General features: G+C 42.2%; 1 protein-coding gene across 3 annotated transcripts in view; it reads right to left on the bottom strand.

The window, feature by feature from the left end:
• Positions 1–3,576: 3,576 nt before the first annotated feature.
• The window catches only part of WAPL (WAPL cohesin release factor), a 69,008-nt gene continuing 57,327 nt past the window's right edge, over positions 3,577–15,257 (bottom strand). For all 3 annotated transcript variants that reach the window (XM_055118863.1, XM_055118862.1, XM_055118866.1), the window contains exons 16-19: positions 13,140–13,347; positions 12,488–12,576; positions 6,185–6,280; positions 3,577–5,899 (exon numbers count right to left, since the gene is read on the bottom strand). In XM_055118863.1, coding sequence (XP_054974838.1) covers positions 5,834–5,899; positions 6,185–6,280; positions 12,488–12,576; positions 13,140–13,347 — 459 coding nt within the window. In that variant the 3' untranslated portion in view covers positions 3,577–5,833. The remainder of the gene's footprint in view (positions 5,900–6,184; positions 6,281–12,487; positions 12,577–13,139; positions 13,348–15,257) is intronic.

Here is a 15,257-nt window from a genome sequence, read left to right as displayed (position 1 = left end):
CCCTCCACCCCGCATCACCATAAAAACATTTATACTTTGACAGCATTTTTTTCTAACTAGGAGGTTTTTTTAAAAAGCTCAATTTTACTTGACAAGTTAAGTCAGTGGCTTGACTTTATAGTTCATGCCCTTTTCGGAGCTTGAATTTTGCAGGTCAGAAATTCCTTGTGGGAATTCCCAGAAGCACTTCCACTGTCTCCTGTTAGAATAGGAGAAGCCTTGGCCTCCCATTTGGGGGCAGTGTGGCAGATGCAGTGGTCGGCTCTGCTCTCCAGCTTGTGTCCCTCACAGTCTCGGTGGCTGACCGGCACACACCAGCCAAGCCTGTCTTGATGGCATTCTCCATGCCTGCTTCTGATGTTTTTTTGGATGCCCTAGGTAAGAACTGCAGTGATAGCACAGCGGGTAGGGCGTTTGCCTTACACGTGGCCGATCCTGGTTCTATTCCTTCATCCCTCTCGGAAGCCAGGGCAAGCTACCGAGAGTATCCCACCCACACGGCAGAGCCTGGCAAGCTCCCCGTGGCGTATTCGATATCCCCAAAACAGTAACAAGTCTCACAATGGAGACATTACTGGTGCCCGCTTGAGCAAATCGATGAACAGGACGACAGTGCCCTAGATAAACTCTGGAAATCAACTCTAGAAGTTGTACTTCCCTTACCTGTGGCTGTCGCTCTGAGGGGATGGGGTACGATCAGTGCTCAGACTCAGGGTGGTGGGGACACTGCTAGAGACTGCACACTTTTTAGCTGTGGCTCTTATGTAGGTTCCCAATGTAGCACTCACCTGGGTTTGCTCCACATTCTCGGAAGGGGCTGATTGTGGTGCTCTCACATCTATTTTGGTTTGGGGGCCACACCTGGCTTGCTCAGGGCTTACTCCCTGTTCTGCACTCAGGGATCACAGCCAGTGGTGTTTGGGGGACCATACAGAATGCTGGGGATCGAACCCTGGGCAGCCACATGCAAGGCAGACACCCTCCCTGCTGCACTATCGCTCTAACATATAGTTGCACTCACTTGGTGTCAGTGCACCCAGGATGCTTACTATGCTACAGGGTGGAGAGGAGGGTCGCCCCAGTCAGAACCAGAGACCTTGCTCGATGCAAGGAGGAAGCAGTAAGGACCAAGCTGGGGGCCTCACACTTTCAAAGCAGTTGGAGCCTCTGAGCCATCCCCTCAATGCACCCCCACCCCCAGCTGTTGTCCTAGGGTGGTTGTAAAGTCTGGAAACTTGAAAGACTTCAGACTGTAAGCAAAGCCTTAAGACTCATTTTCAGTTTTGCATGGGACTATTCAGTTGCACAGGACATCACACAGTGCTGGAGGTCAAACCCAGGTATGCCTGTGAAGCAAATGTGAGCTAACCCTTTGAGCCATCTCCTCAACCACTAAAGACTTAAATTTTGCTCCCAGCAACCTTCAAATACACCTTACACATTTCTAACTCTAGTCTTTGTGCTACATTGTGTTCCCATGATTTCCAGTTGGGCAGCTGTATTTTTTTTTTGTTTTTTGGGTCACACCCAGCAATGCACAGGGGTTACTCCTGGCTGTAAACTCAGGAATTACTCCTGGCAGTGCTCAGGGGACCTTATGGGATGCTGGGAATTGAACCCAGGTTGACCTCGTGCAAGGCAAACGTCCTACCCGCTGTGCCATTGCTCCAGCCCCTGGGCAGTTGTATTTTTAACGTTTCACATCCTTGCACATAGCCATCCTGGATTTGATCCCCAGCACCCAATATGGTGTCCAGAGTCCACCAGGAGTTATTGCCGAGCATAAAGCCTGGAATAAATCCTGACTACCACGGGGTGAGGCCCCAAAACAAAAAATGTGGGTATCATCTCAATCTTAGCTTTCTGCATTTCACCAGTGAGTATAATGTACGTTGTGGACTTGTCATACATGACAAGCACTTGAGATACATTGCCTCTGTACAAACTTGGGAGATTTTGTGTCAGTAGGTAATGAAATTCCAATGCTTTTTAGCATCCATTGTAGATATGGGTTTTCTGCTTTTAAGGGGCCATACCTGGCTGTGGTCAGGATTTACTCCTCATCCTGTGCCCAGGAATTATCCATAGGAGTGCATAAAGCACCATATGTGGAACCCGGGACTTGAAGTAGTCTGTTTCTTGCCTTAATCCAGGTGTTATCTTCAGCCTGACCATATGGGTTTTTATCTATTACTACGTATCAAACTGCTTATGATCTACAGATGCTGAGGGACACCTCAGCATTCAATCACTGGGGTAAACCCCACCTGCTCATCATGTAGATGATTTCCATGTACTGTTCAATCCCTGGCTTTCCATATGGTTCCCAAGCACCACGAGGAGTGATTCTTGAGTGCAGATATTCCTGAGCGTCACTAAGTGTAGCCCCCAAAACAAACCAACCAAAAAATTAAAAATAAGTAAAAGAACCCAATCCTTGGGGCCAGAGATAGTACAGCAGGTAGGGCACTTGTTTAGCAGGTAGCCAACTGGGTTCAATCCCCAGCACCCCTAAAGGTCCCCTAGACTGCCACAAGTGATCTTATATAGAGTAAATCCAGGAATAAGCTCTATGAGCCTCCAGGTATGGCCCAAACAACAAATTATTTTAAAACACAACCATCCCAATGACCTTAGTGATGCAAAGAGACATTATTCCAGGCAATCCCAAATCAGTGTTCTATTCTGTGGTAAAACACTTAAAATTCCCTGGTCTACGGAAAGTCGATCGTTTATCAATACAAATTTGGAACACTGCTAATAGCTTTACATCCGATCTTAATCCATCCTCCCCATTCCAAGTTAGTATCAGCCCCATTTTTGAGGTGGGGGATGCGGGGACACGTATGGTGGTAGTGGTGTCACACTGTTCTCCGGCTGTGCTCCTGGTGCATTCAGGAGACCTTATGAGGTGCCAGGGACCAAACCCAGGTCTGATACATGCAAGATCCGTGCTTTATCCATTGTATAATCTCTCTGGCCTCATAGCTCCATTTTCTAAGTGTTCTTAAACAATAAATTTTAATTCAGGAGTTTGTTCTAATAAATGTTATCAGTTTTAGAAAATTTACACATGTACCGTAGGTTTTCCTGCCTGCGCCCTAAGCTACTCCCAGTCTAGTGCCAGGGGACCGTGCTGTGCTGGACAGCAAACCCAGAGTGCCCACATTTCCCCAGCCCCGTGAGCCATCCCTCCAATCTAGTTCTAGGATTAGATTTAAGACAGGAAGTTTAAAGGCTGAGAACTAGGAAGGAAAAAACTAAGGAAGCTCAAAAGCAAAGAAATCTTGGGTCATAATCATAATCAGAGGGGCAAAAAAACTAAAGTAACTTAAACATACCTACACAACCCCCAAACAACCATCCATTCATTAATGAACCTAAGCTGCCGGTAATTGACATTATATTCAGATGAGTGTTATTAAATATATAGTGTGCAAAAACATTATATTTTTCTATGTCGAAAGTGTAAAGTTCACTTAAGTAACACATCATTTCCCATTAGTCAGCTTTTATCAAATTAATGAGACTACTTCCTCTAAAATAGTTCAATAGATTTATGTTAAAGACAACGTATGTATTGAAAGTAGCAATTTTATTTGAGTTAAAATTATTTACAAAAACCCAAAGACATACTTCATGAAACTGGTACAAACTATTTTTTTCCTGCCGTTGGCTTTTGCTCCAAAGATCACAGCTGAGAAATACTGTATAAAATAAAAATAGGATTGGATTCAGAAAAGTACTCTACGGTTCTAATTTCCAATTGGTAGTATTTACATAATTATTTACAATGAAAAAAAGGTTATTTTAAAACTTTAGTTAATTTGCAAGTCAGCCTCAAGTACCCTAAAATGCAGAGTTCTCTGAGGGTAAAAACACACAAATGCACTGCAGTTGGTGAGGTGGTCTCTCCCCACCCCACCCCCCACCATAAGCTGCATCTCTTATCAGTGCTTGACAATTAGCTATTATTTAAAAACAAAACAAAAACTGTTAAACACTGAGGTAAATCAATTCTCAAATGATTACCAGTGTAACAGAAAAATGTAGTTCGCCCTGATTGTTCTCATCCAAATGTCTGTATTTACCATCTGCCACGTCAGTTTTACAAAAGAAAAAAAAAAAAAACACCTGCTCCATTTCCTAAACCCAATGATTAATAAATATCAAAATATTGTAAAACACAATATATCTAATTCAATTTTATGGATATTATTTACCGATATTTTAAAATAGGTTGCTAAGCTAGTTTTATACTCAGGGCAAATACAATCTCAGTCTTTCCCAAGTTACACTGGCACACTATGCTCTTAAAAGTTGATGGGGAGAAGGGTAAGGAGGAATCAACAATTTGCCTGGAACCAGTTACTTCCTTATAGATTTCCCAACAATCTGCATTATCAAAAATAGGAAGACAATAGAAGGCAGCCACTGCATTAAAAACATTACAGCTGGCACTGAACAAGAGCCCCGATTTGTCAGTTTATACAAGGAAATAACAAAGTCTAAGTGGGTAAAAATTAGACTTCTAGCTATTTTCCCAATACACACCAAACTAATATTTTTATGGCTTCAAGTTTTACAAATCCAATGAAGAAACACGGTAAGATTACCGTAAAGGTACTTAAAAATATTAATGAAATAGTTTCTGAAAAGCCTATATTCAGGCCTGATCAATAAAAATTTTTTTAATGTATAACCAGTGGTTTGAAATAAAAAAACAAAAAGTTGCAATGCTGTGAAATTAATAAAATGTGTTTGTGGTCCATGACTGTTCTTCCAAACAACACACTGCTTTATGAACTAAGAATCTGAATTAAAAAAGGATCTTCTCTAAACCAGCAATTTAAGGCTTTGCGCTTATGCATTTGATCCTGTCACTCTATAGAAGAATATACACGTTATCTGGAAACATGAATTCTACATTGGTGTTTTAGCTTCCTTATATTTATTGTACTGAGCATTAGAAAATATATCTAGAGTTGCCCCACAAAACTTAACTGTTTTAAGAGCCTCCCTAGCATTAAGTGTAAACTACCCTGGGTTTCTCTATTTTGCGCTTTATGCTTAAACAGGGCACATCTTATATAATATCCCCTCCAATGGTTACTTGTTTGCTTGTGTCTATAGCTATGACTCATTATGGTATGATAATGGAGATGGTCATGGTCTCAACAGTGAAAATAATTCGACAACCCAAACCAAATCAAGAATAAAAAAATATACTATTAATCCCTTGTGTCTTTGGATTCCATCTAATTTTAAATAGACAGTAGTAGTTCAGGGAACAACAACAAAAAAATTTCACAAAATTATTAAAAGCTTTATTTACGATTGGAATCATTCAACAAAAAAGCAAAAGCAAATGAGCCTGAAAAAGGAACTAAGCTGTTGTCTAGAATGTCCTCAGAACATCCGATACCTCAGTAGCTAAGCTGCCTTTGCACCTGGCTGGCATGACAACAGTGGCTCAACATACACAGCAGTTGCACTAACAGCAGCACAAATTTTCCCCTTAGAACTTGCCCAGAATACAGCAAGAAAATAAGGGGAGAGTATAAACTCTGCCAAAGTTAAGTGTACTTAAATACTGCATGGAATTGTTAACAGCCTGAACCTTTTCCCTCATTTTTGATAGTTGCAGATTGATGTAGTAACTGTCATTAGCAAATGCAGAATGCATGACGAAGAAATCAGGTGGCCTTAAAAATCCAAACATGTACGATACTGATGAATGTTCTTGGTATATCTTCAAGGACTTCTTTCATGACTTTTCTTTGTCTAAGAATAGCTCCAGCAACATTGAGCACCTGAAGCAAAGGTAAAGCAGCTAGCAATGTTCCAAGTATTCAATCACTCTAGAGATAGATTTCTGGCCTGTGGTTCCAACAGCACACTGAAAGGAGAGAAGGTGAAATAAGTTAACATGCTACACATTTCTTGAAGTACTAAATAACCAAAACTTAACTACTTTAGCCCAAACTGAAATCAACCAAACATGACACTAAACTGGTCTTATGTTTATTTAATAATAAAACAATTATTAAAAATAAATAAATAAAACAATTATTAAAAGAATCCCTTTTTGCTTCCACTTAATACAGCCATAGTATCTTTTCTTTTACTTTAACATACAGCACTGTATTTCGAAGTAACAGAAAGTTCAACAGAAGTTACTTACAGTAAGATTCATGAAGCTCAAGAACTTTTTGAGCATCTCTGTCATTATTGAAAAGTCCCCTTCTGGCAGATACTCCCGTACAGTGGTCACATTGATCTGAGGAAACAAATCATATATTGTTAAAGCAGCTGTCTTTAACACACATCCTTTTCCAAACCTTTGCACAACCATTAAACTTCGTTAATCTGTCTTCTCTATCTATCCCTACATCACATCCTTAGAAATGTAAAGCTGGCAAAGGTTACAAACATGCATATTTATTACACACACACACACACACACACACACACACACACACACACACACACAGCCCCACACCAACCCCCCCACCTGAAATGATGAAGCTCATTGTGGAGTAAGTTTGAGTTGGTTAGGGGGGAGGGGGGCACGAGAGATCAAAATAAGAGAATTTACAGACTTAAGTACTTAAGAAACAGCGCATGTCTTTCATGTATGAGGTGCTGGGTTCAATTCCTTTCTCTGCGTTGCCCCTGAACACTGACATAATAACTGCACCTCCCCAAAAAGAATATGCCCAAACAATTGTTCATGGAACCAGGAAAGGCAGGGGAGGAAGAGGCTCATTCTACAGATGACCTCAACCAATTACGTAGATGAGGAATTAACATCTTCCCAACGGTAATTTATTATCAGCTGTAAGAAGTAGAATGTCAGTAATGCCCGGAGAAATAATTAAGCTGTTTTTCTTCATTGACGACAAGCAGTAGCCAAATCTGTTACAAGGAAACTGTATGACCTGTCGTCAGGACTTTCTAATTGGGGGCTGAAGAAACAGGACACCAGTTAAAGTGCTGGGTACTTACAAAGGCCACTAATGTAGTAAAGGTGGGAGCTAGAGTAATAGTACATTGGGTAAGACACTTGCCTTGCATGTGGCTGACCTAGGTTAAACTCAGGTTCGATCCCCTGCATCCCATATGGTCCCCAAGCAACACCAGGAATAATTCCTGAGTGCAAAGCAAAAATAACCCCTGAGCATCATTGGGTGTGACCCAAAAACCAAAAAATAAATAAATACAGCCCCCTGCCATACCCCAAGAACTTTCCAATTAAATACTTTTAAAAATGTATTTAAGGGAACAAATCTTACACCTCAGAGGCTTTACAAAGCATAGTGAAAGTAAACTGAAGTAGGACATAAGAGTAATAGTTTTTGGTTTTTTTTTTTTTGCTTTTTGCTTTTTGGGTCACACCCAGCGATGCTCAGGGGTTACTCCTGGCGGTGCTTGGGGGACCATATGGGATGCCAGGGATTGATCCCGGGTCGGCCGCGTGCAAGGCAAAAGCCCTACCTGCTGTGCTATCGCTCCAGCCCCATAAGAGTAATAGTTAAGGAATTACTACGTTAAGGGAATACTGGATATAAGAATGCCTTGAACCATTTCTAGGAGATACACGAGAGTAGTGTTGAGAAGTCTATTTAGCAGATATACAAGGAACATGGGACACATGACAGGTTTAGAAGAAAGAATATCAAATTTTAAGTTTGGGGTCTTGTAAAGCCATCACTCGGAATGATGGGAGTCCATTTTTACGAGAGTTGTGATATAAGACGTTACTTACAGAAGTTGACAATATATAGCAGCAGTGTACAAGATTTTAGGAATGGAGAGTTGAGAGGGTGTAGGAAAAAGATACCATTTACTCAATCAGATCACAGCTGACAGTGAATGTAAGATCAGAATCTCTTAGCCCAGATGCTAAACATGCAGCCACCTGCCTTTGCATTTCTCTTGCATGTACACATTGGGCGAATCAATTCCCTTTGTTTTACGATTATCAGCAAGCTTTCTGGGGAGCAGTCATAATGATCCCCAAGAAAACAATACTAATCTGGTACTCTGAATTAAAAACATCCCCCACCACTTAAGAATGTTAGTATCTAAAGAGACAAGTGAAATGCAGACAAATATAAATTTTTAATGTAGTAAAGATGGGAGCTAGAGTAATAGTACATTGGGTAAGGCACTTGCCTTGCATGTGGCTGACCTAGGTTAAATTCTCAGCATCACATATGGAGTCCCAGAGCCCATCACAAATGATCCCTGAGCTCAGAGCCAGGAGTAAGCTTTGAGAACACTGCCAGGTGTGACCACCTGCTATGCACCCTCCCCCCCCGCCCAAAAAAAACCCCAGATGTTAAAAGTAGTCAAGATAATATTGGTAATAACACAAGTCAATTAAAAAAAAGAAACTAAAGAATATGACTAAACATAGGGTACATATACCTGAAACTTAAAATATTATTGTGCCCACTGCCTTCTTGAGACGAGCCTCTCCCTTCTACTCTTTGAAAAAAAATGTTTGTTCTATTTATTATTTTGCTTTTTGGGTCACACCCAGCGATGCCCAGGGGTTACTCCTGGCTCTGCACACAGGAATTACTCCTGGCCATACTTGGGGTACCATACGGGATGCCGAGAATTGAACTCGGGTCAGCCTCATGCAAGGCAAATGCCCTACCCGTTGTACTATCGCTCCAGCCCTCCCTTCTTCTCTTGGATGTTTCTCATTTGCCCTTAAAACTCTCTGGACCTGGGCCAAAGAGACAGCTCCATCACTGGTGCCACATGTCCCCTCAGCACCACCAAGAGCGACTCCCCCACTCCAACCCCTAACGAAGGGTCAGGAGTAGTGGCTGAGCATGCCAGGTGTACCCACCACCACTGACCTCAATCCCCAATCTATGGATTGATTTCTTTTTGGCTTTTGAGCTGGCTTCTGGCTTCTGAGTACCTGACTGTACTCAGATCTTACTCCCAACTCTGAGCTCAGTAATCACTCCAGGAGGTGCTCAGGGAACCAAATGGGACACTGGGCATCAAACCCAGGTCAGCCATATGCAAAATATATGCCCTACCTACTCCACTATTACTCCGGTTCCTCGATTTCTGATTTCTAGAAAATAGAAAAAGCAATAAAGATGTCCTATGACACCTTCAGAGCCAATGTTAACTATAAATTTTCTTGAATATTTAAATTTCATGCAATTAATGACAATTAATAATACTTATAGTGTAATTCTCCTGGCCCATGAGCATTTCAAATAAAGTGTATGAGCCAATGAGTCTCCTCAATGGAGTATAGGCAGCAGGATCAGAGGGGAATGAAAAAAATCCACCAATGTTCCTCCCTATAAATGCTCTTTACAGCAATCTTTATCTGAAGATTATTTATAGTACAATACCTAACTATAGCCATCATAAGGCCATAAGGAAAGCTAATCTAGGGCAAGATTTCAGGGCAAGAGAGGAGCAAAATTTTATGTTTTGTTTTTGGGTCACATCCAACAGTGGACAGTGCTCAAGGCGTACTTCCTACTCTGCACTCAGGGATTACTCCTGGGCAGAGCTCGGAGCATCATATAGGGTACTAGGGATTGAAACTGTTCATTTGTATACAAGGTACGCACCCTACCCACTGTACTATCTTTCCGGTCCCTTGGCAGCAGAACCTTAAAAAGAAAAATGATCAGAGTACTTGATGTTTCATCACTTAAGAACTTAACCCAATCTAGATTTTTCTCATCTTTTTACAACTTTTCCTTTTCCCATCTTTATATTATGCTTATGTGACAAACTGAGAAGTTCTCAGAAGTTGCTTGCTCCCAGGGGTGCTGGCGGGGTGGCATAGAGGACCATGTAGTACTGAGGACCAACCTGTGCCTCCCAGCATGCACACTGGTCTATTAAACTTTTCATCTTAAGTTAGATGAATACAGATTTTACATTATGCTTACTTCAACCAAAGAATGTGAACGGAGTCATCCATCAATCCAAAACTTTCTCTTTAACCCAATGTATCATTATGACAACAGAAGGTATGTTAAAAAGCTCAAATATTTTAAAACTTTTATCTTCAGAGAGCAAATAGAGTAATAAATACATTAACTAAATAATTTGATATACTGAGTTTGAACGCCCTATTTGGCCAGGGCTTCGATAACCGCCTCAGTCTCAACAGAATCGAAGGCCTTCTTTAAGTCGATGAATGTTAGAGCGGCATCTTGAACTCTCGCGAAACTTCAATGAATTTGGTCACTGTGTGGATATGGTCTATTGTGCTGAATCCCCTTCAGATCCCGGCTTTCTCGCATGGTTGTCCTTCGTCTAGTGTTCTGCCTATTCTATTCAGGATGACACGAGTGAACGACTTGTAGACGACAGACAGCAGGCAGATTGGGCGACAGTTGCCGATGTCGTGGATGTCTCCCTTCTTGTACAACAGAAGGGTCCTACTGGTTTTCCACTGAGACAGAACCTTGCATTCAGACAGGTAGCATGTGACGAGTTGAGCCAGTGTATTGATGAGTACTGGTGGCAGATTTTTCAGGTGTTCGAGTCTGACCTTGTCCGGACCAGGTGCTGTTCGAGTCTTTACCAGCAAAATGGCGTGTCGGATTTCAGAAGGGAGAACGTTGGGAATGACATATCCATCCTTCGGAATTTGGTATGCGGGCAGGTGGACATGGCTGTCAAAGAGATCCAAGTAGAAGTCGTAAATAATCCTCTTCACTGCCTTTCTGGAAGATGTGATAGATCCATCGGGATGTCGGAGAGCAGTCATCTTGGTCTTGTAGTTGGCGAAAGACAGGCGAGCATTGTGAATACTTTTCCTGGCTTCTGCTGCACTGGCCACCACTGCTGCTCTTCTCTCTTTGAGGTCTTCTTTTATCGCATATCTGCACAGCTTTGTGAGCTCGGACGTTAGCTTGTGGTTGCCTGAGGCTCACGCCAAACCATGTTGACGAATGAGCTCAAGAGTTTCCGAAGACAGGCATCTGTGGCTTTCTCACTCTTGGCATTCTTCGCAGTCATGGAGGTGCTGAACCAGTCGATCGTATTCATCGTCGATGTTGTCGAGGACGGCATCTTCCCACGTTGCTGCAATAGTGCCAAAGAGCTCCCAGTTGGTGGTCATTCTGGGAGTTGCCTTTTTTTTTGCTTTTTGCTTTTTGGGTCACACCCAGCGATGCTCAGGGGTTACTCCTGGCTTTGCACTCAGGAATTACTCCTGGCGGTGCTTGGGGGACCATATGGGATGCCAGGGATCGATCCCGGGTCGGCCACATGCAAGGTGAAAGCCCTACCTGCTGTGCTATCGCTCCGGCCCCCTGGGAGTTGCCTCCTTAGACTTAAATTTTGCAGACTTTTCTCCCCGCTCTGTAAAGTAGAATTCTACTGTATTGTGAGCTGTATTATGGATTCACCACCAGAATCTCACCATTTTACAAGGAAGTGATCATTGATGTAAAGAGAGGGGTGTGGCAGGGTGATACCATTTCACCGAAACTCTTCAGTGCCACCCTCGAGAACATCATGCGACAACTGGAATGGGAAGGAATGGGAGTGAAGATAGACGGTCGGCAATTATACCGACTCCGCTTTGCTGATGACATCGTTCTCATAACACGAAACATTAGCCAAGCGGCACAAATGCTGGCCGACTTCGACCACGAGTGTGGAAAAGTCGGATTGCAGCTGAATCTCAACAAGATGTTCATGAAAAACAAACTGGTCCCTGAAGCTCCATTTGCTCTCAATGGAACGAACATCTCTGAATGCAGCAGCTATACACATAGCTGGGATGCCTGGGTCGAGAAATCAACATGAGGAATGACTTGGTGCCAGAACTGCGCAGGAGGAAGAGAGCAGCGCAGAATGCCTTCAAGAGCGTCAAAGAAGTGGTTAAGAGAATGAAGAACCTCCGACTCTGGGCACATCTTTTCAATTCCACCGTTCTTCCTGCACTAACAAATGCCTCAGAGACCTGGGCCCTACGCAAACAGGATGAGAATGCTATTAGGGTATCCCAAAAGAGTAATCGAAAGAGCTATGCTAGGAGTTACCACATCTCACTCAAGTGAGAGAAGGAATCCGGAGGTCTGACCTCCGTCGATGGTCAAGAATCAGGGACGCTGTCTCGTTTGCCAAGGCATCAAAAATCAGATGGGCCAGTCATGTAATGCGATTCAGAGACGACAGCTGGACTAGAGCTGTTACCGACTGGATTCCACGGGACGTCAGAAGACCTTGTGGCCGCCCACCAACTAGATGGTCAGATTTCCTCGTCAAATCCCTGAATGAACGATTTGAGGCTCTTCATGTGCCTACTAGAGCAAGCAGGTATCATTAGGCTGCACTAGCACGGGACAGGGACAAATGGAGACGTTACTTGCGCCTGCTTGAGCAAATCGAAGCTCAATGGGATGACAAGTGATATAAGTGAACAATAATCAAGCTGTCAAGATTTCAATGCCACAGTAATGAACAATGAACTTACTGGACTCTCCTGGCAAAGGCACCCAAGAAGTAGTGCTGTGTATGAGGCCACAATGCAATCTTCCATGTGTTTGCCAGCATGCTGAAGGGCTGACAAGGGAAAAAAAAAACCTGTAAGTCTGATTAATGAACATTACCAATGATGTTTTTTCGTGCTCTCTTCACCACCTGCTCTCATCAGTTAAGAGAATCACTAATATAATTATGACAACCAAACTAAGTTTATAAAGCTATAAAGTAAGGCTATTTATAAAACTGAACTCGAATTTTAAAAACTGAGAAAATCTTTAGATTTGTTTTTGTTTTGACCAGTGTTTCTCAAGCATTTCTGTCCGTGATCCCCCATTCTCAAGGCATGGGGCCCCAGGCGGATTTTCACGTGTGACTCCTTTGGAATATCCTGGAGGAATCTGTATGGCTCTTGGTTTACACATTTCTCTTTAGGGCTGAGAGACTTCAATAGGGAGACCTTACCCCACACTATTCATACCTGCGACCTCCTCACTGCTCCAAAGTAATCCTATGAGCACTGAAATATCAGAACTTGTCTTTGCTAATAAAATTATGACAAACAAATGAAAGTATGTTTTGAAGGGGAAAATAACATCAAATCACTGTTTTCAAGTTGAATACATCATTTAAAACAAATATACCTTTATTGAGGTCAAGTTCTTCATCATCCTCCTCCTTTTTTTGTTTCTCTTCTGTACCATCAGTCTTTTCAGTTGATACCCACTGTATCTCTCCACTTGTTTCCTGCCACTCTCCACTCTTATCATGCTGAGTGGTGGGAGCATCTTTGATCAACTCATCTGTTTTACTCTCTGCCAACTGTGCTGCTCGTTCTCGCTCAAGGAATAGCTGACAAAAATTATTTTTGAAGATCATTAATAAAATCAGCAAGCAACATGCATACACTCAAATATAAGGTTCTATTTGCTTTTAAGATCTCAAGAAAAGTAGCCTGTCTGGTAAAAGTGGTATCAGTAAAACACCTTGTTCTACAGCCAACTGAAGTTTAAAACAAAAGTACAAATGCTACTGGGATTCAATCTAGTAAACTGAATAAATCTAGTCCTGATGCAAAGGCCATGTTTGTGAAAAGTGAAAACCTTAGGGCCAGAGAGAACTCAAAGGGCTGGAAGACAAGAGCCCGGGGTTTAATCCTGGCACTGCAGAGTCCTCAAAAGCACCACTAGGAGCAATCTTCAAACACTGGGTGAGTGGAGGCGGTGGTGGTGGTGGTGGTGTGTGTGTGTATGGGGGGGGGGGGGTGTTGCACGCGCAACATATGGCGGGGTACCCCCCAAAAAAGACAGAATAAAGTCCAGAAAATTATATAGCACTTTCCTTTAATCTGAGTATGATAGGACATTTAAGCAAATTGGGGACAAGAATATGGCTCAGTAGTAAAGCACATGCTCTGAGCTTGATTCCTGATACAGGCACAAAAACAACAAAACAAACAAAAAATTTTAATCAGGAGGTGCTAGGGGTTACCTCTGGTGCAGTTTTCAGAAACACAAAGTGTCAGGAATCAAGCCCAAGGTGCAAAAGAATGCACTCCTGGTTCTTGAGTGATCCCCTGGGTAGCTGAGGCTACTCCTCAAGCCCTGCCCAGTGTGGCCCAAAATCCAAGAGAGAAAAGAAAAAAGTCTCAGAGAAAAGAACCAGAACTTAATTTCAACTCTATTATGAACATTAGCAAAATTGTCACTGGAAGAATATGGTAAACGCTCTAAATTACAAGCAAACACACAAACTTTCTTGCCTTTATTTTCCCTGCATTACTATAAAGCTGGATACACAGAAAGCATTTAACATACGTACTGACATGATTTGGGAAAAAATTCCAAATTATTAAAAGCTACAAAAAAAAAAAACAGGATAAGCAGATTCTTAAAAATATGCTGAGTAGGGGGCTGGAGCGATAGCATAACGGGTAGGGCATTTGCCTTGCACGCGGCCGACCCGGGTTCAATTCCCAGCATCCCATATGGTCCCCTGAGCACCGCCAGGAGTAATTCCTGAGTGCATGAGCCAGGAGTAACCCCTGTGCATTGCCAGGTGTGACCCCAAAACAAAACAAAAATATGCTGAGTAAATAAGGAGAGTGTATAACTATATATAAAAAATAAATTTAAGAAAATTTGTTTGTATTTAATACAGAGTATCTTGAAACTGATTCAAGATGTGCAAAAGAGGCTTGAGTACGTTATTTTGCCATGTGGGAGGATGAGCTTAATCCCCAACACTGCATGGTACCCCCGAGTACCACCAGAAGCATATAGCTAGGAATAGCTCTGAGCACCTCAGGGTATGGCCCAAAACAAAAATACTGCTTCAAGGATCCTTAGGATAACCAGAGATCCTTCTGCAGACCCTATGAAGTCAAAACTGTATTCATAACACATTAAAGAAACAACTGACTTCTCTCATGATTATAAAATGCCATCTCCCAAAAGCTGTATCATGCAATAATGCCATTATTCTAATGGTTAATAAATTAAGCACCTGTATTTTACAATTTTGTTAAGATTTCTAATTCAGTAAATATTAGTAGATGATATTAACAAAAATTCTTTGGAATCCCCACTCACTTTTTAAGAATGGGAGGATTGGAAATAAAGTAGAACAGGCAGGGTGGTCAACTTGTAAGCAGCCAAACTGGGTTCAATTCCCAGTCCCCCATATGGTCCCCTGAGCACTGCTCGGTATAGCCCCCAAACAAAAAATAATTGGATGGCAGAGAAATAGTATATTGGGTAAGG

Source organism: Sorex araneus, chromosome 11 (assembly GCF_027595985.1).
Source record: "Sorex araneus isolate mSorAra2 chromosome 11, mSorAra2.pri, whole genome shotgun sequence".
Lineage (NCBI taxonomy): Eukaryota > Metazoa > Chordata > Mammalia > Eulipotyphla > Soricidae > Sorex > Sorex araneus.
This window is presented reverse-complemented; position numbering and strand designations above follow the sequence as displayed.